General features: G+C 49.1%; 1 protein-coding gene and 1 pseudogene across 2 annotated transcripts; both read left to right on the top strand.

Annotated features, from left to right (window-relative positions):
* Positions 1–4,576: 4,576 nt before the first annotated feature.
* RILPL2 (Rab interacting lysosomal protein like 2) lies at positions 4,577–25,601 on the top strand. Its single transcript, XM_079150509.1, has 4 exons — positions 4,577–5,225; positions 12,583–12,734; positions 22,006–22,119; positions 25,161–25,601. Exons 1-4 carry the CDS (start codon positions 4,890–4,892, stop codon positions 25,189–25,191), a joined length of 633 nt encoding a protein of 210 aa, XP_079006635.1. The 5' UTR covers positions 4,577–4,889; the 3' UTR covers positions 25,192–25,601.
* Positions 17,036–21,947, top strand: LOC306667756 (transcription factor SPT20 homolog; annotated as a pseudogene). Its single transcript has 3 exons — positions 17,036–19,498; positions 19,639–19,743; positions 19,891–21,947. The product of its transcript is annotated as a transcription factor SPT20 homolog (transcript).
* Positions 25,602–27,126: the final 1,525 nt, after the last annotated feature.

Raw genomic sequence — 27,126 nt, 5'->3', positions numbered from 1 at the left:
GCCCAACGAGGAGATCTGGGCCCCTGCCTGGGGCTAATCCACTCCCCTAACCTCACACGACCTGCTGGCTGCCAAGCCTAGACTTGAACCCTGGGGTGGGGTCTAGCTCCAGCTCTCATGATCACTGAGCCATCACCTGCGGGATCAAGCTGGAATACTAACCAGAATTACCTGGAGAGCGTGTTCCAGCAAAGACAGCAGCCAGGCCCGGGTTTCTAATCCAGTGTGTGGACAATTTGCATTTCTTCTGCTGCTGCTGTTTTGTGCTGGGACTGAACTCAGGACCTTGTACGTGCTATTGTTGTTACTGACCAAGCTCCAGCCCCAAGATTTGCATTTCTGAAAAGCTTCCAGGTATTGCTGCTGCTGCTGGCCCCAGGTCTACACTGTAAAAACTTCTGCCAGAGCCAGGTGAGGTGGTGCTCCCCATAATCCCTGCAACTCAAGAGGCTGAGCAAGGGGATTGCATGCTCCAGGTCAGCCTGGGCAATCCTGCCTGGGCCTGTCTCAAAATGCTTATAAGAGGGTGGGGCTGGGGATGTAGCGCAGTGGTAAAGTGCCCCTTGGTTCCATCCCCAGTATAGACAAAACAACAATAATATTAATAGTAAAATAAAGTAAAAACACTTTCTGCTGTCACTCATAATTATATTCAGAATTACCCAAGAGGGTATCTACCAACAGCATGTCAACTTCTGCGAGGGATTCAAAGAGTTAAGTTCATGACCTCTTTTTTTTTTTTTTTTTTTTTTTTTTTTTTTTTTTTTTAAATTTTTGGCCATACTAGGGATTAAACCCAGGGACTCCTGCATGCTAGTCATGTGCTAGACCACCGAGATACATCCCAGGCATTTTTAAAATTTTTTATTTTGAGACAGGGACTCAGTAAGTGGCCCAGGAAGGCCTGGAATGTGGAACCCTCCTGCCTCAGCCTCCTGAGCCCCTGGGCTGCCTCCGTTCCTCCACTTAACCAGCCTCCTAGCTTCCTCTCTGGGGCCTTTATCCCCAAGACCTTTACTTGAGTGGAGCTTCCTTTCTTCCCTGAGTGTCTTGACTACCTTGCTGAAGGTCAACTGGACCACGCATTGGAGAGTGGATTTCTGGGCTCTCTTTCCAGTTCCTGCATTCCTTCCTACAGCTAAGATTCCATTGTTATAAATAGATCACATTTTATTTACAGTTAGCTTAATATTTTTTCTTGGTATTTAATTATTTAATGTCACTTTGTGATTCATGGGCTACCAAACCCTGGCCCAGGCTTCACTTTGACTGTCAAAACATTGTCTTTGCTGAAAAGAGTGCCTTTGTTTGCATCGTTTGCATGTTTGATTCCTGCACCGGCTCCATTACATTCTAGAACCCCAGTGAGTCTACCACACAGAAAGCTGGGGTGCTGACGACTCTACCTCATAGGACTACAAACCTCTTTTTGTGTTGTTGTTACCGGGGATTGAACCCAGGGGTGCTTTACCACTGAGCCACATCCCCAGTCCTGTTTATTTTGAGAAAGGGTTCTTGCTAACTTGCAGAGGCTGTCCTCCAACTTGCAATCCTCTGGCCTCAGCCTCCCCAGTCATTGGAATCACAGGGCAAACCTCCAATCAAACCTAAAACTACTCAAGTTTTGTAAGCCACACTCCTCATATTCTTGGCACACACCTGCAATTCCAGGAACTCAGGAGGCTGTGGCAGGAGGATCCCAAGTTCAAGGCCAGCCTCAGCAAGTGAGCAAGACCCTGTCACAAAATTTTAAAGAAAAAGGAGTGAGGACCGGGAAGGTAGCTCAGTGGTACAGCGCCTCTGGGTTCCCAGTGCCACAAACCAAATGGAACAAGACATTCTCTGTAGTATCGGTCCTGCGGGTTTGTGTGTGGAATTGTACAGGGTCTCGTCTCGCCATCCGGACGCCATCTTTCTTTGCTTCCCATCCCTTGGCCTTTGCACTGTCTTTCTCTGATCTTGCATGTTTTTCTGAGCTGATTTCAGAAAACAGCTGTCTATCACGAAACCGACCCCAAAGTGGAACTTCCTGCCCTCAGGAGAAGAGATAGTCATCACAAGGCATTCGCCCGGGGTCAGGCCAAAACACCAGACTGCGGGGATTTAAGCTCTTGGGAAATGCTGTTTTCTGCACAGAGACCCTGATCTGATCCTCAAATAAATATTCCCACTTCCCCAAAGACTTGAAAGGGGACTTGAGGCATGAGTTGGCATCCTTTCTGGTAGGAAACGGACAGACGTGGGCAGCAGGAAATGAGGTTAGGGGAATAGTTCTATACACTGGGCTCACTGTGATGACCGTCACTTGCTTCCTTTTTAAAAAAAAAAAAAAAAAAGCAATTTATGGGGCTGGGGAGATAGCTCAGTTGGTAGAGTGCTTGCCTTGTAAGCACAAGGCCCTGGGTTCGATCCCCAGCACCCCCCCCCCCACACAAAAAAAAAAAAGCAACTTACTGGCAGCCTGCCTGGTGTAAGCCAACAGGTTATGTTACATTCCTCAGCAAACAACCCGTTATCTGCAGGAGAAATGCAGTTGAGAAATGCTGATAGAACACAAGTTACACCAACACAGGTAACTTTTGTGACCCTTAGACATACCAGATCTGAGAACTCGGGGAGATAAGGGTGATTCCCCTAAAATCTACAAGAAGAGGTTCCAGTTAGAACCAGTCAGCACGGGCCGAGGTGACCAAGAGTTGTCGTGACAGTAGGGACCTGACAGTCTGATGTCATCCTGCTGTCAGTCACAAGTCAAGAGGTGGACCTGGGTGGAACTCTCTGGGGACTTGCCTGGGACTCACCGTAAAATGAAGAGCAGGCCAGTTGTGGTGGCTGGTGCACACTTGTCATCCCAGAGATTGAGGAGGCTGAGGCAGAAGGATGGTAAGTTCGAAGCCAGCCTCAGCGACTTGGTGAGATGCTGTCTCAAAAAATAAAAGAACTGAGAATGTAGCTCAGGGACTGCAGCACCCCTGGGCTCCATCGCCCAGTAACACACACAGACACAACCCTGGAGGGCAGCAGGAACACTATCCTCTCGGAGAGTATTGCCGAAAGTTCAGTCTTTGTCCCGGATGCCCCTCCAATAAGGAGGACACCATTTTGAGAAAAAGGAAAAAGGTTTATTGCTTTGCTAGCAAAGGAGAAACACAGGGGACTCCTGTCCCAGAGGCTGTGAGGAATGGGGCACTGAAGAGGTGATTCAGAGAAAATGAGATTAGAGAGAAGAGATTAGGAAGGAGAAGATCAGGGGAAAGAAGATCAGAGAGAAGATCAGGGAGGAGAGGTTCCGGGAAAAGGTTGGGGAAAAAAAAAAAAGAAACATGTAAGTGTCAAAGCGACAAGGGATATAGTCAAAGCATCAAGTGAACCCCTGTTACAAGAGGACTGTCTGTCCCTTGAAAGTGTCCCCCTTTCGTTATTCTGTGCAGGGGAGGGTCGGGCAGAACACTCCCCTGTAGTCCCAGGTCTGGAAGACTGAGGCAGGAGGATCACAAGTTCAAGGCCAGACTCAGCACTTAATGAGACTCTGTCTAAATAAATAAAATTAAAATCTGGGGTGTGGAGTACCCCTGGGTTCAATCCCCAGTTCCAAAACTAACGGACTCACTCGAGCCTGCTGCTCTGAGCGACATGTCTGGACTCTCGCTGATCGCAAGGCTGTGAGGCCAGGGCTCGGGGCTGCCCAGCTTCTCAGCAGTTCTCTGCCCTGCAACACTTTCCAGCTTGCCAGCGACCTCCATAAAACCTTTCTTTGTCCCCAACGCCTGTCTCTGTGGCATTGCTTTTTTTTTTTTTTTTTTTTTCCCCTTAGACCAGTTCTTCTGGACATTTAGTAAAAGGATGCTTTCTAAGTTTCAAAGTAGATGATGATTTTTGTCTTCTTTGCAGTTGTTCTACAATGTTTGTGGAAAGAAAAAAAAAAAAAGTCCGCAGCAGCTAACTCCCCCAGAACTGGAGACTGAACCCAGGAATGCCTAACCGCTGTGCGACAGCCCCTAGACTTGAGTCAATGTCCTGATAATTTGCTGAGGCCGGCCTTGAATTTGCGATCCTCCAGCCTCAGACTCCTGAGTCTGGGATTACAAGCTGAGCGCCCCTGTGCGCGGCCACAGCTAACATTGATTTGAGCGCTTGATGGAAGCGCTTGTTCCGCGCATCCTCGCAGCATCTGGTAGGTATTCCTCGCAGCAGCCCTCCCACGTGGGTCCTGAGGTTGCCTGCACTCTACAGTGACGAAAATTGAGGCTGAGAGGTTCAAGTAACTTGCCAAGGTTGCAACGCTGGTAAAGCAGAGGAATGGGCAGAGTGAGCCGGGCAGGTCTTCCCCATTTCGTTCAGGATCACAGCCAAGTCAAGATGCCCCAGGGTCCTGGCGACCGTTGGCCCGGAGTGTGCAGAACGCAGGCCTCGGGACTCCGTCCGAGACCCGGACCTCCCCTCCCGCACCTGCAAACCACTGGGCTGGAAAGCTTGAGCTCACTGGGCAAGAAGCGGGGCGCCTCCACCCGCGTCCGGGCGGCCCGGGAAGCCCCGCCTCGTCTCCATGGCAACGGCGGCCCGCGGCCCCGCCCCCCGGCTCAGCCCCGGCCGCCGCCGCCCGGGCCTCGCGGCCTCCCGGTTCCTCTTCTCCGCTGCGCTCGCTTCGTCTCCTGCTCGGCCCAAACCACATCCTGCAGCCGCGCTCCGGCAGGGTCATCCGCGGCCCCGCGCGCCCGCGTCCGCGCAGGAGTGGCCCCGCCGGCGGCCTCCGGGGTCCACCCTCCGCCCGGCGCTGGTTGGGCAGGCGGGGACCCGGCCCGGCGGAAAGTTCTCGGTGCCTGGAGGAAGTTGAGCCTTTGGAAACTCCAGCGAGCGACTCCGGTGGTGACCTCCGGGGTCCCGCGGCCATGGAGGAGCCCCCCGTGCGAGAGGAGGAGGAGGAGGAGGACGAGGACGAGGAGGGGGACGAGGCCGGGCCCGAGGGCGTCCTGAGCAAGAGCCCCTTCCAGCTGACCACCGAGGACGTGTACGACATCTCCTACGTGGTGGGCCGCGAGCTGATGGCCTTGGGCAGCGACCCCCGGGTGACCCAGCTGCAGTTCAAGATCGTCCGCGTGCTGGAGATGCTGGAGGCGCTGGTGGAGAAGGGCAGCCTGGCCGCCGAGGAGCTGAGGATGGAGAGGGACAACCTCAGGCAGGAGGTGGAGGGCCTGCGGAGAGGGGGCCCGCCGGCCCGCGGGGAGGTGAGTCGTGGGGCGGCCTGCAGCCCCCTACGCGGAGGCGCCCACCGCAGGGAGGCCCTTGGCCTCTGCTGGACGAGCCGCTCACAACGACTCACTTCGACTCTCCAGACATTTATTGAGCACTTACTTGGTGACGGACTCTGGGCCCTGTTCTAAGTCAGCAGCCCCCATCCTTTCTGACCTTGACTTAGATCCGAGGTTCCAAAGCTTTAGCATACAGGGCTGGGGAGGTGGCTCGGTGGTACAGCGCTTGCCTAAAGCTTTAGCGTAGGTGACAGTCACGCACGCTGAGTTGTCCTTAAAACCGATGGCCAGGTCCCAGCCGAGTTCCTGATTCAGCAGGTCTGAAGTGAGGCCTGAGAATCTGCATTTCTAGCCACTTCTCATGTAACGCTGATGCTGTGAATCCTGCATCGCACTTTGAGAAACTGGACTCGAATAAGATACATTTGAACTAAAGAGCAATTAGTGCATATGAGCACAAACGAAATGTGCAAGAAGATTCAGAGCAGCTTTAGTAAGATTTTGTCAAAATGGAAAGGACTTGAATGTGACCGAATAGATTGTGTACGTTGTGATATGTTCCTACAGTGGAATACTACACAACAATGAAAAAAACTGAGTACTGATACAACAGTTTAGATGAAGCTCACAGATGTCACATTGAGAAAAAGAAACTAGACGTGAAAAAGAACCTACGGTAGATTTGTATAAAATTCAAGAAAGAGGCATAAGAACCTTTAGGTATAGGAGGCAGAATGGGGGAGGGAGAGTGGGCAGAAAGTAACCTGCTAACTACACACTTCCTGTCTTACCTGGGGTATGGTTATACAGATGTATACATATGTTAAAAATCATCAATCTAAAGCCGAGATTAGTGAATTTCACTGTGTTATACTTTAGTTTTACAAAATGCCATTTTTACATGACTATTGTTTTTTGTTGGTTTTGATTTTCTTTCCCCCACGCTGGGGATGGAACTCAGAGCCCAGGGTTTGCCAGGTGAGGCCCAGGAATCCCCTGCTGATCCCACCCCAAGCCCTCACTCTCTAGTATTGAAACAGACATTTCAAGATATGATTTACCCAAACTTGCCCTTACTCTACTTGTTATAGAGGCATATTTCTTTCCTGTTCTATTTTTAATGTATTTTATGTATTTTATTTATATATTTATTTGGTACCAGGGATTGAATCAGGGGTGCTTAACCACTGAGCCACATTCCCAGCCCTTTTTAAGTTTTATTTTGAGACAGGGTCACACTAAGTTGGTTAGGGCCCCACAAAATAGCAGAGGCTGGTTTTGAACTTGCCATCCTCCTGCCTCAGGCTCCTGAGCCTCTGGAATTACAGGTGTGTGCCACTGTGCCTGGCCTCCTAGTCTATTTGTATAGTTAAAATTTTTTTTTTTTCCCCCTGTGCTAAGGATTGAATTCAGAGCTTCGTGCTCTACCACTGAGCTAGAGAGCAGCCCAGCCCCTCCCTGTTTTCTTCACTTATTCCTAAGTCACAGGGGCCATGGAATTGTAGGTGAGGTTCTACTTTAGTGTTTGTCCTGTGAGGTGGCTCAGGGTCACGAGTAGTAGTTTGCAGTGCAGAGTCAAGAGAAGTTCAGTGACCTGCCCGGGAGTTCCACTGGCTGCTCTTGGCCACTTGATCTCCAGACACAGTATACGGAGGAAGTCCCGTTTTGGCCCGGAACCTGTGGTCTGCAGGGAACTGGGTGACTTCTCACATGGGGCAAGTGGACGAGTGTCATTAGGCAACAGATGAAATGGCACATTTTCTTTCCAATACACAGGACACAGTCTTTTTTTTATACTGGGGCTTGAACCCAAGTGTGCGTTTGGGGTTTTTTTTGGTGGTGCTGGGGATTTGAACCCAGGGCCTTGTGCTTGCGAGGCAAACACTCTACCAACTGAGCTCTATCCCCAGGCCTGAACCCAAGTGTTCTTAACCACTAAGCTTCATCCCAGACCCATTTTAATTTTTGAGACAGGGTCTCACTAAATTGATGAGAATGACCTGAAGCTGGAGATCGTCCTGCCTCCGTCTCTAGAGTCCTGGGATGATAGGTGTGAGCCACCTGGCCAGACTCCAAACCACATTTTTTTATTTTTTCAATTCAAGTATTTTATTTAAAAATTATCTACTGTTTCAATCATATAAATAAAGTCAGTAGAATAAACATCAAGATGTTTACTCATGTCATACACCCAATTTTTTCCTATCTTACAATTACTCTTTTTATTAAAATTTGTTTTATTTTTACAGACACATTTTGATTCATTGTACACAAATGGGGTATAACTTCATTTCTATGGTTGTACCTGATGTAGATTCACACCATTCATGTAATCATGCTTGTACATAGGGTAATACTGTCTGTCTCATTCTATTATCTTTCTGTTCCCCACCCCTTCCCACCCCATTTTCCTCTACAACATCCAAAGTTCCTTCATTCTTCTCTTCCCCTCTGCCACCATGCTCCCCCCTGCCCCCATTATATATCATCATCCACTTATCAGAGAAAACATTCGGCCTTTGGTTTTTTGGGCTTGGCCTATTTCACTTAGCATGATATTTTCCAACTTCATCCATTTACCAGCAAATGCCATAATTTTATTCTTTTTTATGGCTGAGTAATATTCCATTGTGTATATATACCACAGTTTCTTTATCCATTCGTCAGTTGAAGGGCATCTCAGTTGGTTCCATAATCTAGCTATTCTGAGTTGAGCTGCTATGAACATTGATGTGGCTGTATCTCTGTTGTATGCTGATTTTAAGTCCTTTGGGTATAAACCAAGGAGTAGGATAACTGGGTCAAAAGGTGGGTCCATTCCAAGTTTTCTGAGGAATCTCCACACTGCTTTCCAAAGTGGCTGCACCCATTTGCAACTCCACCAGCAATGTATGAGTGTGCCTTTTCCCCCACATCCACACCAACATTTATTATTGCTTGTGTTCCTGATAATAGCCATTCTAATTGGAGTTAGATGAAATGTAGGGTGGTTTTAATTTGCATTTCTCTAAGTGATGAGCACTTTTTCATGTATTTGTTGATCACCTGTATATCTTCTTCTGTGAAGTGTCTGCCCAGTTCCTTAGCCCATTTATTGATTGGGTTCTTTGTATTTTGGGTGTAAAGTTTTTTATGTTCTTTATAAACTTCCAAACCACAATTTTAAGAATGGGGATAGGTTGGGTCCAGCCTCCAGAGCTTGGAGACCAAAAAAAAAAAAAAAAGAGTGGGGTGGGAGCCAGCTACTCAGGAGTGCTGAGGCTGGAGGAGTCCAGACTGGAGGCCCGCCTGGCAATGCAGCCAGACCCTGTCTCAATAAAATAAAAGGGCAGGGGAGCGAGCTCAGGGCTAAAGCGCCCCTGAGTTCAACCCCCAGTACCAAGAAAAGAAGAGAGGGGGCTGGGAGTGTGGTTCAGGGCTAGAGCCCTGGCCCAGCCTGAGGGAGGCCCTGGGATCCACCCCAGCACCCCAAGAGTTGAAGACATTCTGAAGGTGCTTGCCTGGAAAGGTCTCTTCCTCTTCCACTCAGCTCCCCTCCAGGAGATGAATGAACAATTTCTTAGGTATCCAAAGATCCTTTTTTAAAATACATACACTGGGAATTGACCCAGGGGTGCCTTACCATTTCACTGAGCTGTATCCCCAGCCCTTTTGCTTTTTGAGCTGGGGTCGTAGATTGCCAAGGTGGGCCTGGAACCTGTGAGCCTCCTCCTTCAGCCTGCCGGGTCACTGGGTCCACAGGCCCGAGACACTGCCCCAAGCCTTCCGAGACTTGAGCAAACAAGAGCAAATTGGCCGTATTTTTCCTTTTTTAAGAAACATAAATGTTATCGTAACCTATACACTGTTCTGCCTCTTGCTTATTTTCGCTTAACACAGCTTGAAAGTTGTACTGAATCAGGGTATGAAGAGCTTCTTTGTTTTTTTTTAATGACTTTTGAAAAATCCCATTGTACAGTGTTATCAGTTGTCCTCTCTGAGGGTTCTGGACTTGGTGTTCGTCGATTTATCTAGGGGACGATGCTTTACTTCAAAAAGAACACGAACTGACCCGGGAACAAAAAGTATTTTCATTTTCGCTAACCTCCAGACAACATATGTATCATCTTCCTCAATTAGGAGTGTTACCCCGTAAATGAGCAATACTTAGAAAGACCACCAGTAGAAATCACATGTTTTCGTGTCACATTATCTGAACGTTTTTTGCTCAGTCGTTTCTTAAATCTGTGACTAGATCTTGTTATTTAGTAAAGAAGCAGCTTTACCAATCACAGATTTGCCTCTATGTATGTATATATATTTGGGGGAGTAACTGGTGATTGAGCCCAGTGGCACTTAACTACCGAGCTACATCCTTAGCCCTTTTTATTTATTTATGTTTTTTAATTTCAAGTCAGGTTCTCGCTAAGTTGCTCAGAGCCCTGCCAAGTTGCTGAGGCTGGCCTTGAATTGGGGATCCTCCCGCCTCAGCCTCCCGAGCTGCTTCCACTGTAGGCTTGAGCTACAGTGTCTGCCTTGCCTCACAATATTTTGATAGCTCTGTGTCATTTCAGTTGATGACCTTATAACATTCTCCTCCCTGCTCCCAGGGATCGAACCCGGGGTGCTCTTCCACTGAGTCACAACCTCACCATTTTTTAATTTTATTTTGAGATAGGGAATTGCTAAATTGCCCAGGCTGGCCTTGAATTTGTGACCCTCCTCCCTCATTATGGAAATAAAACCCTCCACCTGGTTTAGCCGCCATTCCACCATTTCTATCAGTTTTCAAATGTTGTTTTGAAGAATCGAACAGAGTCCACATGGTCTTTATCAAGCTGCCAAAATGGATCAGCCTCCCAAATTCCTGGACTAGGGGCGTGAGCCTCCACACCCCATGCCCAGGTTGGTCTTTTTTTTTTTTTTTTTTTTTTTTTTTGAGTGGGAGTGGGTACTTGGGATTGAACCCAGGGACACTCAACCACGGAGTCACACCCCCAGCCCTATTTTGTATTTTATTTAGAGACAGGGGCTCACCAAGTTGCTTAGCACCTCACCATTGCTGGGGCTGGCTTTGAATTTGTGATCCTCCTGCCTCAGCCTCCTGAGCTGCTGGGATTACAGGTGTGCTCCACCGCACCCAGCCAGGTTGGTCTTAAACTCCTGGGCTCAAGTGATCCTCCGGCCTTAGCCTCCGCAGTGCCTGAAACTGCAGGCACATGCGGCTCACCTGCACTTACTTTTTAACTTTAGTCTGAAAATATTTTAAACCTAAGGAAGAGTTGCCAGAGAAGTATAACGAACACCTGCATACCTTTGGTCCCAATTCAGGGGTTAACTTCAGGTGTGTGTATGTGTGTATGATTTTGTTTCATTTCATTATTTGCCTAACCATTTGTGAATTAGCTATAGAAATTATGATCCTTTGTCCCTAAATACTTCATTGTGTATCTCATATCTATCTATCTATCTATTCATCTATCTATCTATATTAGTTGTAGATGGACACAATACCTTTATTCATTTTTATGTGGTGCTGAGGAGCAAACCCAGTGCCCCACACATGCCAGGCAAGCACTGTACCACTGAGCCGCAGCCCCAGCCCCCACTGTGTATCTCTTAAGACATACTCTTACTTAACTATGTAAAGGATCATGTGCAGAGAAAAAAGGCGATAGAATGCTGAGCTAATGTAACGTCCTTATTAAAAAATCAGCAACATTATGTTCTTGATGGCGTTATTTTTTCTGAAGCAGGGCGCGTCAGACCCTGGGTTCAATCCCCAGCACCATCTAAGAAAGAGAAGGAACGAGGACGAGCCAGCCCGGGTCCCGTGGGCCTTTGATCTGGAATAGTTCCTCAGCTCTTCCTTATCGTTCATGACCTTGACATTTCTGAAGATGGTGCCCTGGTTGGTTTGCAGAATGCCCTTCGATTTGGGCTGGTTCTGATGTTTCCTCTGAGGGGACTGAAGTCAAGTACCTCTGGCAGGAAAGCCACTGATGAGTCGCTCTGAGTGCACCCTCTTGCAGGCACGGCCGATCGGGTGTCGCGATTGGTGACGTGACTTTGACCACTTGGTTAAGGGGCACCTGCAAGATCTCTGCAGTGTGGAGGTGCCTTTGCGTCCTTTCTAATTCATAAGTCGCCAGCAGGAAGATGCTTTGGAACTGTGCTAAATATCCTGTTTCCTGGAAGGCTTTAGGCTGCTCACCAGTCTTCCTTGAACCAACTGTTACCAAGATGGTCGCAGGGAGATGTTTCAATTCTGATACCTTCTACACTTATTTCCCTTCTCCCCATTAACTAGTTCATTAATTAGCTGATTTTAATTTTTTAATTGTTAATTCTTAATTTTTTATTATTAATGATGGAACCACGGGTGCTCTACCACTGAGCTGCCTCCCCACTCCTTTTTATTATTCATTCATTCATTTATTTATTTATGCGCTGATTTTGTAGTACTGGTGGTTGAATCCAGGGCCCTCTACCACTGAGCTACATTCCCAGCCCTTTTGATTTTACTTTGAGACAGGGTCTCGCTAAGTTGCAGAGGCTGACCTCAAATTTGCTATCCTCCTGCTTCAGCCTCCTGAGTCACTGGGATTACAGACATGCACCACCGCACCTGGCAGCCCTTTTTATTTTTTATTTTGAAACAGGGTTTTGCCAAGTTGCTCAGTCAGTCTGACCTCCAACTTTTTTTTTTTTTAGCAGTACTGGGGATCAAACTCAGGGCCTTGTGCTTTCTAGGCAAACACTCTACCAGCTGAGCTATCTCCCCAGCCCTGACCTCCAACTTTTAATCCTCCTGCCTCAGCCTCCTAAGTAGCTGGAATTATAGGAACGCACCACTCCCTGCGCCTGGCTTATTTTTATATTTTATTTGTTTATTTATGTGGTGCTGAGGATTGAACCCAAGGCCTTGCCCGTGCCAAACACCCACTTTATGGCTGAGCTACACCCCGAGCCCCGATTTTTGTATTTTAAACATGAACTCCTGTGAAGACAGTCTCGGCAAGTTGCTGAGGCGGGGCCTGAACTTTCCTCCTGGGCCGCAGGGATCACAGGTGTGCCGCACCGTGCGCGGCCAAACCGGTCTCTCTGATTCGCCTCCCTCCCGTACGTAGGGACACATCGCTTACTGTGTCCGGCCGTCCTCTGCTGCAGTCCCGGGTCAGCTCTTCCAGGAGCCCTGGGCCTATTCCTGCAGAACCGTACCCAGAACTCCCGCTTCTTTCCCACCTCCCAGCGGCGCGCGGGGCTCCTGGGAGCCGCAGGACAGGACCCGCCTTTCTGGGATGCGCGCCCGAGGTCCCCAGGGAGACCCTTACGGTGGCCTCCTTTCTTCCAGATGAACCTGGGACCAGACAAAATGGTGGTGGACCTGACGGACCCCAGCCGGCCGCGCTTCACGCTGCAGGAGCTGCGGGACGTGCTGCAGGAGCGGAACAAGCTCAAGTCCCAGCTGCTGGTGGCACAGGAGGAGCTGCAGTGCTACAAGAGGTGGGCTGCCCGCCCGGGCTTCCTGGCGGCCATTCAACCCATTTACCGAAGACCTACTGTGTGCAAGGCACCGTCCTGGGCCCCGGGCCCGGCAGTGAACAGACTGGGGAAGGCGAACGTGGAAGGCGGGCTGGTCCGTGGGGAGACAGGCCGACGGGAAGCACGGGCTGGGTGGGCGCCCCAGGCCTGGAGCCTTTGTCTATCGCGCCCGAGGCCCCGTGGATCCGGGTGCTGCGCAGGCGAGTGCACACACACACACACACACACACACACACACACAGGAAAAACGTGAAACACGTTATCCCAGGCAGGAAAATGGGAGTGGGGGTCTTTCTCCAGTTGGTGAGTCAGGAAGGCCACTGGGGGTGAGTGAGCGAGGCAGCTGCTGCTGCAGGGTGGGGCAGGGAGGAGCCCTAATTTGTCAGTCTGATGAGAAAGTTTTGATCAAAGGGATGACAGGGGCAGAGTTACCATCTTAAAAGATCAGTGCGGGATTTTGACAGCAGACACGCTGAGTTAGGTAAGAGAACTTTCTTTGGAAAGCCACCCTGCAGGGAAGAGCCCCCAGCCTCACTGGGTCTGGTTCAGGAGGGTGAGGGACTGGGAGTCTGGGGAAGGGTCCGTGGTAAGTCCTTGTCCTCCTCACTTTTTAAACTGCAAGTTTGAAATTATATAAGAATAGAAGTTTTGGGGCTGGGGTTGTGGCTCAGGGGTGGAGCGCTTGCCTAGCACATGTGAGGCACTGGGTTCGAGTCTCAGCACCGCATGTACATAAATGAGTAAAATAACTAAAATATATACAGCAGTGCTGTGGAGACAATCACAGGACAAGGGGGAGAGGCGGCGAGGAAGCTCTTGCCACGTGGGTCTGAACGTCAGTGTTACCGCCTTGGCGAGCCCAGGTTCAGAGCGGTCGGAGCCTGCCAGTGGGAGTCACAGCGGGATGTGACACCAGAACCTGTGCATGCCACATTGCGCTCATGAAGCTTGGAATTAAGGACATGCCCTGATCAAAAACTAAAAACGAAAGGCTTGGTGTGCTGGGGCATATCAGTAATCATGGAGGCTGGGGCAGGAGGCTCACCAGGGCGAGGCCAGCCTGGGCAACTTAGTGAGTCTATCTTCAAGTAAAATAAAAAGGGCTGGGGATGAAGCTCAGTTGTAGCGCATCCCTGGTCCAGTCCCCACTAAGGCACCCACACACAGCCCTCGTATTATTTCACTTATTGTGTTTCTGTGTGTGCTGGGGATTGAGCTCGGTTCTTTGCAAATGAAAACTTACAGGCTTTACCACAAACCCTCACCCCATTTCAAAGATGTTTTTATCATCTTTAAAAAAAACAGGAAACCAGGGGGCTAGGGAGATAGCTCAGTCGGTAGAGTGCTTGCCTTGTAAGCACAAGGCCCTGGGTTCGATCCCCAGCACCCCCCCCCCCAAAAAAAAAAAAAAAAAAAAAAAAAAACAGGAAACCAGGCATGGTACTACATACCTGTAATTCCTGTGACTCAAGAGACTAGGACAGGAGGATCACAAGTTCAAGGACAGCCTCAGAAACTTAATGAGACCCTATCTCAAAATTTAAAAATAGCTGGATGTGGTGTGCATGCCTGTAATCCCAGTGACTCAGGAGGCTGAGATAGGAGGATTGAGAGTTCAAAGCCAGCTTCAGAAACTTAGCGAGGCCTTAAGCAACTCAGTGAGACCCTGTCTCAATAAAAAAGAAAAAAGGGCTGGGGATTTGGCCTAGTGGTTGAGTACCCCCGGGCTCAATCCCAGTACCAAAATAAAGCAATAATAAAACAGCAGCAAAACGGCCGGGGCAGTAATTCAAGGGTAGAGTGTTTGTCTCACATGCACAAGGACCTGCGTTTGATTCCTCTGGATCCCACAGTAAAGCAATAAAGTAGTATTCTAAGAAGCGGAAGCCAAAATGAGCGAGTTCTGCCAACAGGAATTTTTTGTGTTCTTGTGCAGAGGCTGGAACCTTGTTAATGGAAAGAGCTCCTTTTGCGGGGCAGTGGGTACACAGGGGATTGAGCTCAGGGGTGCTCTACCATTGAGCTGCATCCCTAGTTCTTTTCACTTTCATTTTGAGACAGGGTCTGGCTAAATTGCTGAGGCTGGCCTCCAGCTTGCAATCCTCCCACCTCAGCCTTGAGAGGCGCTGGGATGACAGGCGTGCGCCACCACCTCACCCAGTGGAAAGAGCTGCCTTAATGAAACAGTTCAGACACAGGTAGTTAAAAGGAGAAGCTGCTAAGCTGACAGTCCCGGGAGCAGCTTGCTAGTGAACAAAGCGACATCCTTTATTTCCAGTTTTGAATTCCCAGAGAACGAGAAGCATGCTCCGTCCATCTGGCTCAGGCCAAGAGAAGCAGCGTTCTGCTCAGTCACTCGTGATATAAATTCCAGAGAAAACAGCGTGCCAACCAGGAGGTTCTCTCAGCAACTGCATCAGTTTGCAGGTCCAAACTCACACTGACAGGACGATGACAACAGTTTGTGATCAAAGAGAGACAGTAGGTGATTTCCAGAGATGGCCGTGTCCGTATTTCACATCCTGCACGCCTGTGGCGGTAAAACAGGCCTCTTCTTAGGAGGAAGCGGAGTCTACCCAGGTGTGATGGCGCCCACCTGGAGTCCCAGCAACACAGGAGCAGGAGGCCGAGGCAGGAGGAAAGCTCGAGGCCAACTTAGGGAGACCATGTCTCAAACTAGAATTCACAAAAGCACTGGGGATGTAGCTCAGTGGTATAGCAGGCTGGGGACACAGGATTCAATCCCCTGTGCCACACACATACACATAAGTGGAGTCTATTCCTTCCCCTTGAATCTGGGTCGGCCCTGTGACTTGCTTTGCCCAGTGGAATAAAGCAGAAGCAATGCTGTCTGGCACCTTGCGCTGGGGCTTCTGCTTTTGCATGCTTGGGGCGCTGTCTTTGGACCACCATTGGTGACAACGCTCAAGGTAGTCACAGGGAAAGGAGGACCCAGGTCGCCCACCGAGGCCCAGCTGTGCCCAGCCCCAGCTCATCCACCACCTGGACACAGCCAAGTGACATCGCCAGACTAGATGAGCAGAGAGCCACCACGCCAAACAGAGGTAGAGCCAGAGAGAATGTGAAGCACCAGTAGTTTATGTTACTACGTTTTATTCATTTCACAATAGATAAAAGAAAAAGGGGATTTTTTTTTTTTCCTCCAGTACTGGGAATAGCACCCACAGGCACTATACCCCTGGCTCTTTTAATTTTGTGACAGGTTCTCACTTAGTTGCCCTGAATGGACTCAAACATGGACTCCTCCTGCCTGAGCCTCCCCAAGTAGCTGGGATTACTGGCATGCACCATCTCACCCATCTGAAAAAAGGAATTTTAATGAATTAATTTTTATTCATTTAATTTTGGTGGTAGGGGGTTGAACCCAGGGCCTTGTGCATGCTAAGTGCACACTTTATCACTGAGCTGCACCCATAGCCCCAAAGGGAGTTTTTAGATGATGCCTACTATCAAACAATATTAACATTATTATAACAAGTAAAATAGAAATAGTAATAACATTAAACAATAAGAGCCCACCCTTTTCAAAACCCTTTTGTAAAGAAGTAGGGAGGGGCTGGGGAGATAGCTCAGTTGGTAGAATGCTTGCCTTGCAAGCACAAGGCCCTGGGTTCAATCCCCAGCACTGCAAAAAAAAAAAAAAAAGAAAGAAAGAAAGAAGTAGGGAGGATAGCAGCTCGGGAGGCTGAGGCAGGAGGATTGCGAATTCAAAGCCAGCCTCAGCAACAGTGAGGTGCTAAGCAACTCAGTGAGCCCTTGTCTCTAAATAAAATACAAAACAGGACTGGGTATGTGGCTCAGTGGTTGAGTGCCCCTGAGTTCAATCCCCAGTACCCGCCTCCAAAAAAAAAAAAAAAGAAAGAAAGGAGTAGTAGAGAGGATGAATCCTGCCCTCTGACTTGCTGAAAGAGCTGTCCCAGTCATTTCCTGCTGCTCTAACAAAACACCACCAATTGCCGGGCTTTCACCACAGAAATATCTGGAGGGTGGAAGTGCGGGGTCAAGGTGCCAGTGTGGCCATTTCTGGTAAAGGCTGAACTGGGGAGACAGCAGGGCTCTCTGGTGTCTCTGATAGAGACACTAATCCAGCCAGGCGTGTCGCACAGACCTATAATCCCAGCTACTCAGGAGAGTGAGGCAGGAGGATGGCAAGTTTGAGACCAGCCTCAGCAATATAGCAAAACCCTGTCTCAGAATAAAAAATATAAAGTGCTGGGGATATAGCGCAGATATATATAAACACCCCTGGGCTCAGTTTTCCATACCCTCCCGCAATAAAGACACTAATCCACCACCGGGACCCCCCTGTGACCTCATCTACACCCGATTGTCTCCCAAAGGGCCCACTGTCCATCACCATCGCCAAAGGTTAGAACTTCCAGATGTGAATTTTTCAGGGACGCAGTTCAGTCTGTGCAGGGGACCCACCGGCACGATTTAGCACCACACAGAGAATGTTCGTTCGTGGAGACGTGACGCGTTGCCGGTTCAGGAGTCACCGTGAGCAGGCTTCTTCAGGTCACAGCTGACAGAAACCCAGTTTAAACTAGCATCAAGACAAAAGGGAACTTTTTTTTTTAGATCATATAATTAAGAGGGTCCTGGAATAGCTCTCAGACATTAAAATTAGAACCAAGTTCTCGGGTTGGAGCCAGGGACTATTGCTCCTCCTTGCCTGTTGGCCTTGTCGTCTGGTGTTGCAGAAGGACTTCTGTGAATTTTAGGAAACATGGCTTCTGGCAAATCCCAGTTGAACAAGTGAAAAAGAACGGCCTTTCTCCAACTTGTGTGCTTGGTGTCCAGCGACATGCTCTGCCCGTCTTCGAGCCAGACCTATCCTGACCCCAGTGTCTTATTTATTAATCACTATCAGTCTAGCTTTTATCACCATCCAGCTTACTATGTGTACATTATTTTTTGGGGGGTGTACCAGGGATTGAACCCAGAGATGCTTAACCACTGAGCTACACCCCAGCCATTTTTTAAATTTTTTATTTTGAGACAGGATCTCGCTAAGTCACTCAGGGCCCCGCTAAATTGACAAGGCTGGCCTTGAACTTGCAATCCTCCTGCCTCCATTGTTTGTGTGTGTGTGGTGCTGGGGATTGACCGAGGGTCTCAACGCTAGGCAGATGCAGCACCACGGAGCTACATAGGTTTAGCCCTGGGCTGTATTTCTTAATTTTTTGATGGTTTCCTTCTTCCTTCCCCAGTGGAACGTAAATGGCCTGAGAGCTGGTATTTTGTTTGTTGTGTTTGGATCACACCGTTCTCACTATTGGTAGGACTTGGTCCCAGAACCCCTGTGCATCTCAAAGTCTGCAGGGGCTTAGGGTTTGCTTATACCTCCTCACACCTGTGTACCTTTTGTCATCTCTACATGACTGACAACACCTGATACAATAATGTAGCTGCTATGAAAATAGTTTTTATACTCTATTATTTAGGGAACAATGACAAGGAAAAAATCTGTAAAGTTTCAGTATTTTTAAATTTAATTTGATTTTAATTTTTGCCAGAGCTTGAACCTAGCACCTCACACTTAATAAGCCTGCAGTCTGTCCCTGAACGATATCCCCCAGAGGCGATTACTTTTTTCAGTACTGGGGATTGAATCTTTGACCTTGCTCAGGATAGGCAAGTGCTTTACCACTGAACTGCATCCCCAGCCCTCTCCCCGCCTTTATGAGATGGGATCTCACTAAGTTGCTAAGACTGGTCTTGAACCTGTGATCCTCCCACCTGGGCCTCCTGAGTACCTAGAATTCCAGGCATGTGCCACTGTGCCTGACAGATGCAATTTTTTTAAAAAAATTTACTTTTGACCCATGATTGGTTAAATCCACTGATGTAGAACTGGGGGATATAGTGGTCCAGCTGTGTCTGTAATGTCCTAGGACAGTAGACAGCTTTATAAATATTTGTTGAATTAATTAAGAAATGCTGCCAAGTCCCATATACTATATCATTGAATCCCCCAATCCTAGGAGGTAGGGACTCTTATCCTCATTTAATAGGTTGGGAAAACATGGCTTATGTTAGAAAATTTGTACATGGTCCCATTCTTAGAAAGTGCAGAAGCTTGAAATACTAGCCAATGCCATTCGACAAGAGAAAGAAATAAGAGTCATCAACACTGGGAAGGTGGAGGGAAGATTCTCAGTGTTTCAATCAAAATCTCTCTGATTCACTAAAGTGCCACTTCCAGAACCCACATTTGCCTGGGCAGCGTCCCCACGCTGCTGGAGTGGTGGTCCAGTCTGTGGCCTAGTGTGGAGGCCCAGTACCCTGACGGCTGGCGAAAGTGGGTAGCAGCAGTATAGGATTGATATTAAAGACATGGCTTTCACCTCGCTTCATCGATGCACACAAGCTTTCTCTTTTTGGACCCCTGTCTTGATGCCACAATGCAGCAAGCCTTAGAACTGGCTTTGAATCGTGCAGAGTACATCATTGAAAATGTGCAACAGAGACCTCCGAAGAGGAAATATTTATCTAGTGGAAGAAAATCTGTATTTCAAAAACTTTATGACTTACATATTGAAGAATGTGAAAAAGAACCCGAGGTTAAGAAATTGAGAAGAAATGTGAACTCATTAGAGAAGCCTGTTCTGCAAGAGACTCTTTGTCATCTTTAGTGTTCAATCTATATCCAGTAAATGAGGGATATTCTCTGATGCTCAGGGGAGAAAATGGGTCAGAGGGCTGAGGTTGTGGCTCAGTGGTAGAGCACTTGCCTCGCATGCATGGGGCACTGGGTTCAAACCTCAGCACCACATAAATAAATAAAATAAAGACATTGTGTCCATCGACAACTAAAAAAATTTGAAAAAGAATGGATCAGATTCTGAGACCATTCAACTGCTTTATGAAGAAGGGGAATTACTTGAATACTTCGATGCAGAAGATACCTCCTATTTTGGTTGATCTCCTAGGGAAAAAATTTCAGGTTAATATTTTCCTTTTTTTTTTTCTTAAAGTTGTTGATGGACCTTTATTTTATTTATTTGTCTATATGCAGTGCTGAGGATCGAACCCAGTGCCTCACACGTGGTAGGCAAGCGCTCCACCACCGAGCCACAACCCTAGCCCTCAGGTTAATATTTTTCATTATGTGTGTGTCATAACCAAAATTCGTGACTACAGGCAATTCAGTAATGTGAACTCTCCTGGTTACCAAAGTAGGCACATTCCCTTAATGTCCAGCAATGCAGATTTTGATCTGCGATGTTCATTCAATAACAAGTGATAGCCATAAGTGGACCCAGGAAGACAAACTTCTACTTGAGAGCCAGCCGATCCTAGGTACAGCTGAGCCACTGTGACGTGATCCTTCTGTTGCAGAAGCTTGGACAGTGAACAGGCCACTCTACAATAGTCAGACTTGTCCAATGGAATGACATCTCGAGAGCTATTCCAGGTCCTCTCTGAACAGGCAGCAGGATCTGTCTCTCTGGGCACACCCTCCTCAGCTGAGATGGCTGGATTTCTTACAAAAACGAAAGGAAAGAAAAGCAGGTCAACATTATGACCTCAAAATGTCTAAAGCAGGAAACTGTGTAGATGTGTAGAAAAGGAGTCCCTGAAATGTGGCCATTCCTTCCAAAGTGGGTGTGGAGAAATGTGCTAAAGTGGAAAATTCTATCAAGTCTGATGACTCACAACCAACAGTTCGGCCGTGATGTAAAAGAGGATGATGTATTTCAACGTGAGGCTGGTAGTCAGCGTCAGAAAACAACAAAGCTGGCCCTCTTGCAGTCGCTTGGTGACCCACTTTACTGTGGTAAAATACAGCCACGTAAAGCAGATGGAGAGTGACAGCCGGCCGCCTCCATCCTGCTCCAACAGATGCTCACTCCCATCCGCTCATTGGGGCAAAGACTGATGCGGAGGGGTCACTAATCGGTACCAGGAGTTGGTCCAGAATGAAGCTCGATGTCCGGTCAAGATGTCACATGTCTAGTGGCTGGGCCAGTCTGAGTCGGCTTTCTCCAGGTAGAAACGGAACCTGAGTCTCTGGTATGGGAAAAGGCAGAGACCACAGGCCTCCACCCATCCAGCCTCCCTCAAGCTCAGGAGAGAGTTCTTCAGGTGACATCTTACACGCCAAAAGGCCAGCAGCTTTCTTCAGTCCTCAACTCCTCCTCCTTCTAAGCCACCAAGTCTTTCTGGGCAGTCCTCCATGGATCTCAGTCAAGTTAACGTGCTTTCTCCAGCTGCCCTGTGACCTGCCAGCTCATCACAAAGATGTCAAAGCTGAAAAAGAAAACACCCCAAGAGTTTTTGGGTTTACTTTTTGTTTTTTGTTTTCATTTTTTTAAAATGTCTTTTAGTTGTCAATGGATCCTTTGTTTTATTTATTTATTCATATGTGGTGCTGAGGATCAAACGCAGGGCCTCACATGTGCCAGGCAAGTGCTCTACCACTGAGCCACAGCCCCGGCCCTTCATTTTTTTCTTTTAATTGATAAACTATGCATACTTCACTCACAACAGATTTTGTATACATTCTGCATTTAAACGAAAGTACACAGTTACTGATTTTTGGAGGGGCGGTGTGCCAGGGATGGAACTCAGGAGCACTTGACCACTGAGCCACATCCCCAGCCCTATTTTTTTTTTTTTTAATTTTTTTAGTTGTTGATGGAACTTTATTTCATTCAGTTATTTATGCGAGGTGCTGAGAATTGAACCCAGTGCCTCACACATGCTCGGCAGGCATTCCACCACTGAGCCACAACTCCAGCCGCCCCTGACCCTATTTTGTATTTTATTTAGAGACAGGGTCTCATTGAGTTGCTTAGCACTCGCTTTTACTGAGGCTGGCTTTGAACTTGCGATCCTCCCGCCTCAGCCTCCCGAGCTGCTAGGATGATGGACTGGCATGCGCCACTGCACCCAACCACAGTTACTGTTAAACATGTCATATTATCTATCAAATATTTGCTTTGTTACTGTTTTTGTAAATTTGTCAGGATAAACTTGATGTGTTAGGACTTAAATATGTATATGTAGGTGCCAAGTAAGATTGTTCACCATATTTAATTTATTAAATAGGTTCACGTTTATCTAAAAAAGAAATCTCCGATTCAAGTACTTTCAGCCATAATGTTACTAATATAGAAATAATTACCAAGACCCTTCGCTTCATAGCTGCACAGATAAGAGACCTGCAATAACACAACCCATTTCTTTGTCTCCCTTTCCGCAGTGGCCTGATCGCACCAAGAGAAGGCCCAGCGGGAAGGAGAGGAAAGGGTGCTGGGGTTACCAGAGCCTGCAGTGCCAACAGCAGCAAGGAGGAGAAGACCATCATGAAGAAGCTGTAAGTCGCCAGGCAGTCCCGCCCACCACTAAGCAATGACTCAGGGCAGTGGGGGGACAAGGGAAGCCGGTCCGCGTCTGGGGCGGGAGTTCCTCCTTACTGGTGGTGGTGCTGCTGCAGCTGACGGGAAAGCTCAGCACCGGGCCTCCAGTGTGCCGTATCTGCCGGACAGTCGTCTGGGCACCGGACGTGCCTCCATCAGCACTGGGAAGGTGGAGAGGAGACTCGTTATGTGAATCACAATCTCTGCCTCTTGCACTTTTTTTTAATTTTAGTTTTTTAGTTGTAGATGGACACCATACCTTTATTTATTTCTTTATTTTTATGCGGTGCTGAGGATGGAACCCAGTGCCTCACACGTGCTAGGCCAGCGCTCCACCACTGAGCTTGGACGAGGTCGTGCTCACATAGCCCAGGCTGGCCCTGAATTCCTGGGCTGCCATCCTCCTGCCTCAGCTTCCCGAGGAGCTGGAAAGACAGGCAGCTGCCGCTGGGCTGGGCTTTTCTTCTCTTTCTCTTTCTTTTTTGAACCTCCAGAAGACGGTTGAGTTAATGATTTGCTGCTCGTGCACAGTCTCCGTTGTCAGCACAAAACACTTGCTTATTTATTCCCACCCCCTACTCTACTTCCCAGCTAAATATTTATTTTATTTTTTGGAAACGGGGATTGAACCCAGGGGTGCTTAACCACTGAGCCACATCCCAGCCCTTTTTTGTATTTTATTTAGAGACAGGGTCTCGCTGAGTTGCTTAGGGCCTCGCTAAGTTGCTGAGGCTGGCTTTGAACTTGCAATCTTCCTGCCTGAGCCTCCTGAGTCGCTGGGTTTACAGGCGAGGGCCACTGCACCTGGTTCATTCATTTATTCAGCACATGTTGAAACCGGGCATATGACATGCTCCAGTAGTCCCAGGTCCAGGGGAGGCTGAGGTGGGAGGACGGCTCAAGCCTGAAACACAGAGACCCCGTTTGTGCTGGGGGGAGGGGAGAGAGGAAGAAAGAGAAGAAATAAGATGGGTTGGGGTGTAGAGTGAATGCTTGTCATGTTCTTGGGTCTGACTTCAACCCCAGCACTTCAAAGAGAGAGGAGAGAGAAGGAAAGATGGAAATCAATCCATCAAGGGCTGCCATTGCTCTGGGTCTGGAGACACACAAGTAAAGAAGACAGTCTCCGCCCTGGTGGGGCTGGCACCCTAGGGGGGAGGGTAGGAAAGGGAACTGGTAAAGAAGTAAACTCGCAGGGAATTTTGGATAGCCACAGTCTGTGAAGACCGTCAGACAGGGCGCTGAGAGAGTGACAGGGCTGCTTTAAATCTGGGGAGTCCCGGGAGGCGTCCCCAAGGAGGTGACAATCGAGCTGAGCCCAAGGACAATAAAGACTGAAGGCAGAGCATTCCTGGCAGGTGGGCATAGGGTATGAAGGCCCCTGAGGCTGCAGATAGCTTAGGGGACAAAAGGACAGGGAGGCTGGACGGTGAAGACAATGGGGAGGGACCGGCCTCAGCGCCAGGCCATCTGTGGGGCCTCGGGGCCTCGACTGGGTGCACGGGGAAGACATCGGAAGGTTTTAAGCGGGAGCCGGGGAGCACTCGCGCCTTGACTGCTTCCTCTGGCTTCCTGGAGAGGGTGGGGGGCTCTGCAAGGCATCCAGAAGGCATCGACTGCCAGTTCTTGCAGCCTCTTTCCCGGCGTCCTCTGGGTCGCTTGTTGGATTTCCAGCCTGAGGTGACCAAAGTGGAACCTCTGTCCCCGGCACGAGCCCGAGCGAGGACTCGCGTTTCGTGAGCCTGCCACAAGGTCACGGTGGCACGCGCTGTGGGGCCAGTGGACTGAGTGAACGCATCCAGGAGTGGCTGGCGAAGTGGGTCAGGCCGAAAAGGACTTGCGTCTTGCTCCCAGGACGTGGAGCCCAGCAGGGCTGACGCCAAGGAATGGCTTAGTCAGCTGCGCACAGCAGAGGACAGGGTCTCTGGCTGTCGGGTGTCCCTGGGAGGCGGTCACACTCACTGTGGTGGCCCGGATGGGGGTGGCAGAGGAGACAGAGCGGTGAAGCTGGGAGCGCAGTCAGGAGGCGATGACTAAACGGTGGCAGATGGCTGGGGGAGGACAACTGCCAGGTCTCCGCCACCAACGACTTGGAGGAGGGGTGTCGTTTCCTGAGACAGGGACGAGTGACAGGGTGGGGGCGTGTGTGGTTCAGGGGAGGGTGGCCGGGCCCAGCCCAGACACCTGCATCCACACGCCTGCCGGCTGGACCCACAACCCTCCCGGCCCCTCTGGGGGTTGTGCTTTGGGATCAGCCCAACGTGGTTCTCAGCTCTTCCTGAGGGAGAAGTCACCTAAGTTTGGTGTTCCCGTCTCCAGGGAGACCTTGATGCATTGCATCCGTTCTCCCTGAGACTCGATGTGTTATTTATTGCACTGGCCTGTTTTCTAATCGTAGGTACCATGGTAAAGCCATCTTTCCTTTACCACGAACCCTTTAAAGAAAAAAAAGGAACACGCTTGTAATCCCAGAGGCTCAGGAGGCTGAGGCAGGAGGCTCTCAAGTTCAAAGCCAGCCTCTGAAACTTAGGCCCTAAGCACCTCAGTGAGACCCTACCTCTAAATAAAATACACAAAGGGTTCCGGGGGTAAGTGCTTCTGGGTTCAATCTCTGGTACAAAAAAAATAAAAAAAAAAAAATCTGCCAGATGCCATCTGTCAGGGTGGCAGTGACAGAGAATGTGACTCTGGGCCCAACTCCTGGTTGCTCAGCCCACTGTGTGACCAGGGGCCTGTTCTTTGTCCTGCGGGGACTTCAGTTTGCTCCACTGTGGAACAAGGATAGTAGTCATGGTGACAGCAGGATTGTTAGGGGGTGACTTGTGGAACAAGGATAGTAGTCATGGTGACAGCAGGATTGTTAGGGGGTGACTTGGGCTGATAGGCGGAAACACCCAGAATAGGGTTTGTCCCCTAAGAAGCCCGAATGAATGTCGGAGTCCCCGGCCTAGGAGAGCGGCTTGCTCTCTGCTCACCCTGGCCCCCTCTCTCCACCCAGGTTCTCTTTCCGGTCGGGGAAGCAGACCTAGAGCGAAGGCCATGACCTCTGACCTCAGACTTGAAAACGCCCAGATGCCTTCCAGACCTTTCCCCGCTGCACTGTGCTTGCTAATTTGCTTCCGAGGAAGGAGCCGAGGTTCCCGCAGGCCTACTTTCTCCCGGCTGCAGAACTGAACACCCTGGAACCTCTGGCCAGGGCAGGAGAAGCAGCACAAAGAAGTCCCGAAAGCAGAAGGAGTGTGAGATGAACCACCTCCTGTCTCCAGCGCCTGCGGCGTGCAGAGCCCCATCCCTGATGTCCCAGGTCTTCAACGCGTGGCAAGGGAGGCGGGGAGAAAGGTATTGACTTTCAGTGGTGACCTCCCTGGTACTTCATGAATATTTGATTCAGCTCATGTGACTTTATAAGATTTTATATTAAAGTTAAATGACTTTTGTACTTCTTTCTTCCTTTTTATTTCTTCTTCCTCTTTTGTACTAGGGATTGAACCCAGGGATGCTTAACCACTGAGCCACATGTCTAGCCCTTTTTATTTTGTATTTTGAGATGGGGTCTTGCTAAATTGCTGAGGCTGGCCTCGAACTTCTGACCCTCCCCCATCAGTCTCCTGATCTGCTGGGAGACTTTTTAAGTATTTTTAAATTGTCAATGCATCTTTTATTTCTTTATTTATATGCGGTGCTGAGGATTGAACCCAGAGCCTCATACATGCCAGGCAAGCGCTCTGCCACTGAGCCCCAGGCCCAGCCGCCTGCTGGGAGACTTTTGTACTTTCTGTGACTGTTTTACAGTGGTCCCTTAGAATTAAGGGGGTGTGTATGGCATATGCATCTGTGTGTGTTGCACATATGACAGACATGCACAATTATGTTACTATGGAAGAAAAAATGCTGAAAGTATAATTTTTTTTATTATTATTATTATTTGGTACTGGGAATCGAACCCAGTGGCCTTCTCCCGGTGAGCTACATCCGCAGCCCCCACCCCTTTTTGAGAAGGGCCTTGCTAAATTGCCCAGGCCGGCTCTCACCTCGTCATTCTCCTGCCTCAACTTCCCACGTAGCTGGCACCCCAGGCGAATGCCACCACACCTGCCCACAGATCATAACTGCAAGAGGCTATTGCTCTTAAGGCTCATCTTGATTTCTTAAGATGTTAAAATGCAGAAAAAAAGTGTTCATTTAGGAATCTGTGAAATGCACCATGGAGTGTACAGGCGGCTGCACTGTACAAAGAAGTGCATGTGTCCTGGGGGCTTGTCTTCTCGGTAGGTGACCCTGGCTGACTAGATGGCTTTTACCTGCACCTGGATCATCTGATTTGTTCTTTATAAAAAAAAAAAAAAAAAAAAAAAATTGTTTTTCAGTTGTAGACGGACATGATACCTTTATTCCTATGTGGTGCTGAGGCTGGAACCCAGGGCCCCCTCTGACCTGTTCTTCATAATAACCTGGGAACCCATGTGGTGACTCACACCTGTAATTCCACCGACTCGGGAGGCTGAGGCAGGAGGACCACAAGTTCAGGCCCAGCCTGGGCAACTTAGCGAGACCCTGTCTCAAAATAAAAACCTCCCCCGAGGCTGGGGATGTGCCTCGGTGCTCAGGTGCCCCGGGTTCAAGCCCCAGGACGGTGGGGGGTGGGCAGGGGAGGGATGGACTTGAGGAGGCTCTGGAGGTTCCTGGTGCCTTGACGAGGTCATAGCTAGGTCACACCGGGCAGTGGCTGCCCAGCATGCAAAGCAGACTTGATCCTGAGGCCTGGGTCTTGGTTGCAAAGCTCTGCATGCCCAGTCTTGCATTAGTAGCTGCTGTTGCCCACGTGCCTTGTCCAGCTCCCTCTTAGGTACCTCACCTGTCCTGTGTCCTCATGAGCCCATGAGGTGAGTGTCCTTATTGCTCGTGGGCTACCCTCGAGGAGGTTAAGGCATAGACAGTGAAGGAACTTGTCCAGGGTCCCAGCT

The sequence above is a fragment of the Sciurus vulgaris genome (assembly GCF_902686455.1).
Source record: "Sciurus vulgaris genome assembly, chromosome: 8".
NCBI classification, from domain to species: domain Eukaryota; kingdom Metazoa; phylum Chordata; class Mammalia; order Rodentia; family Sciuridae; genus Sciurus; species Sciurus vulgaris.
This window is presented reverse-complemented; position numbering and strand designations above follow the sequence as displayed.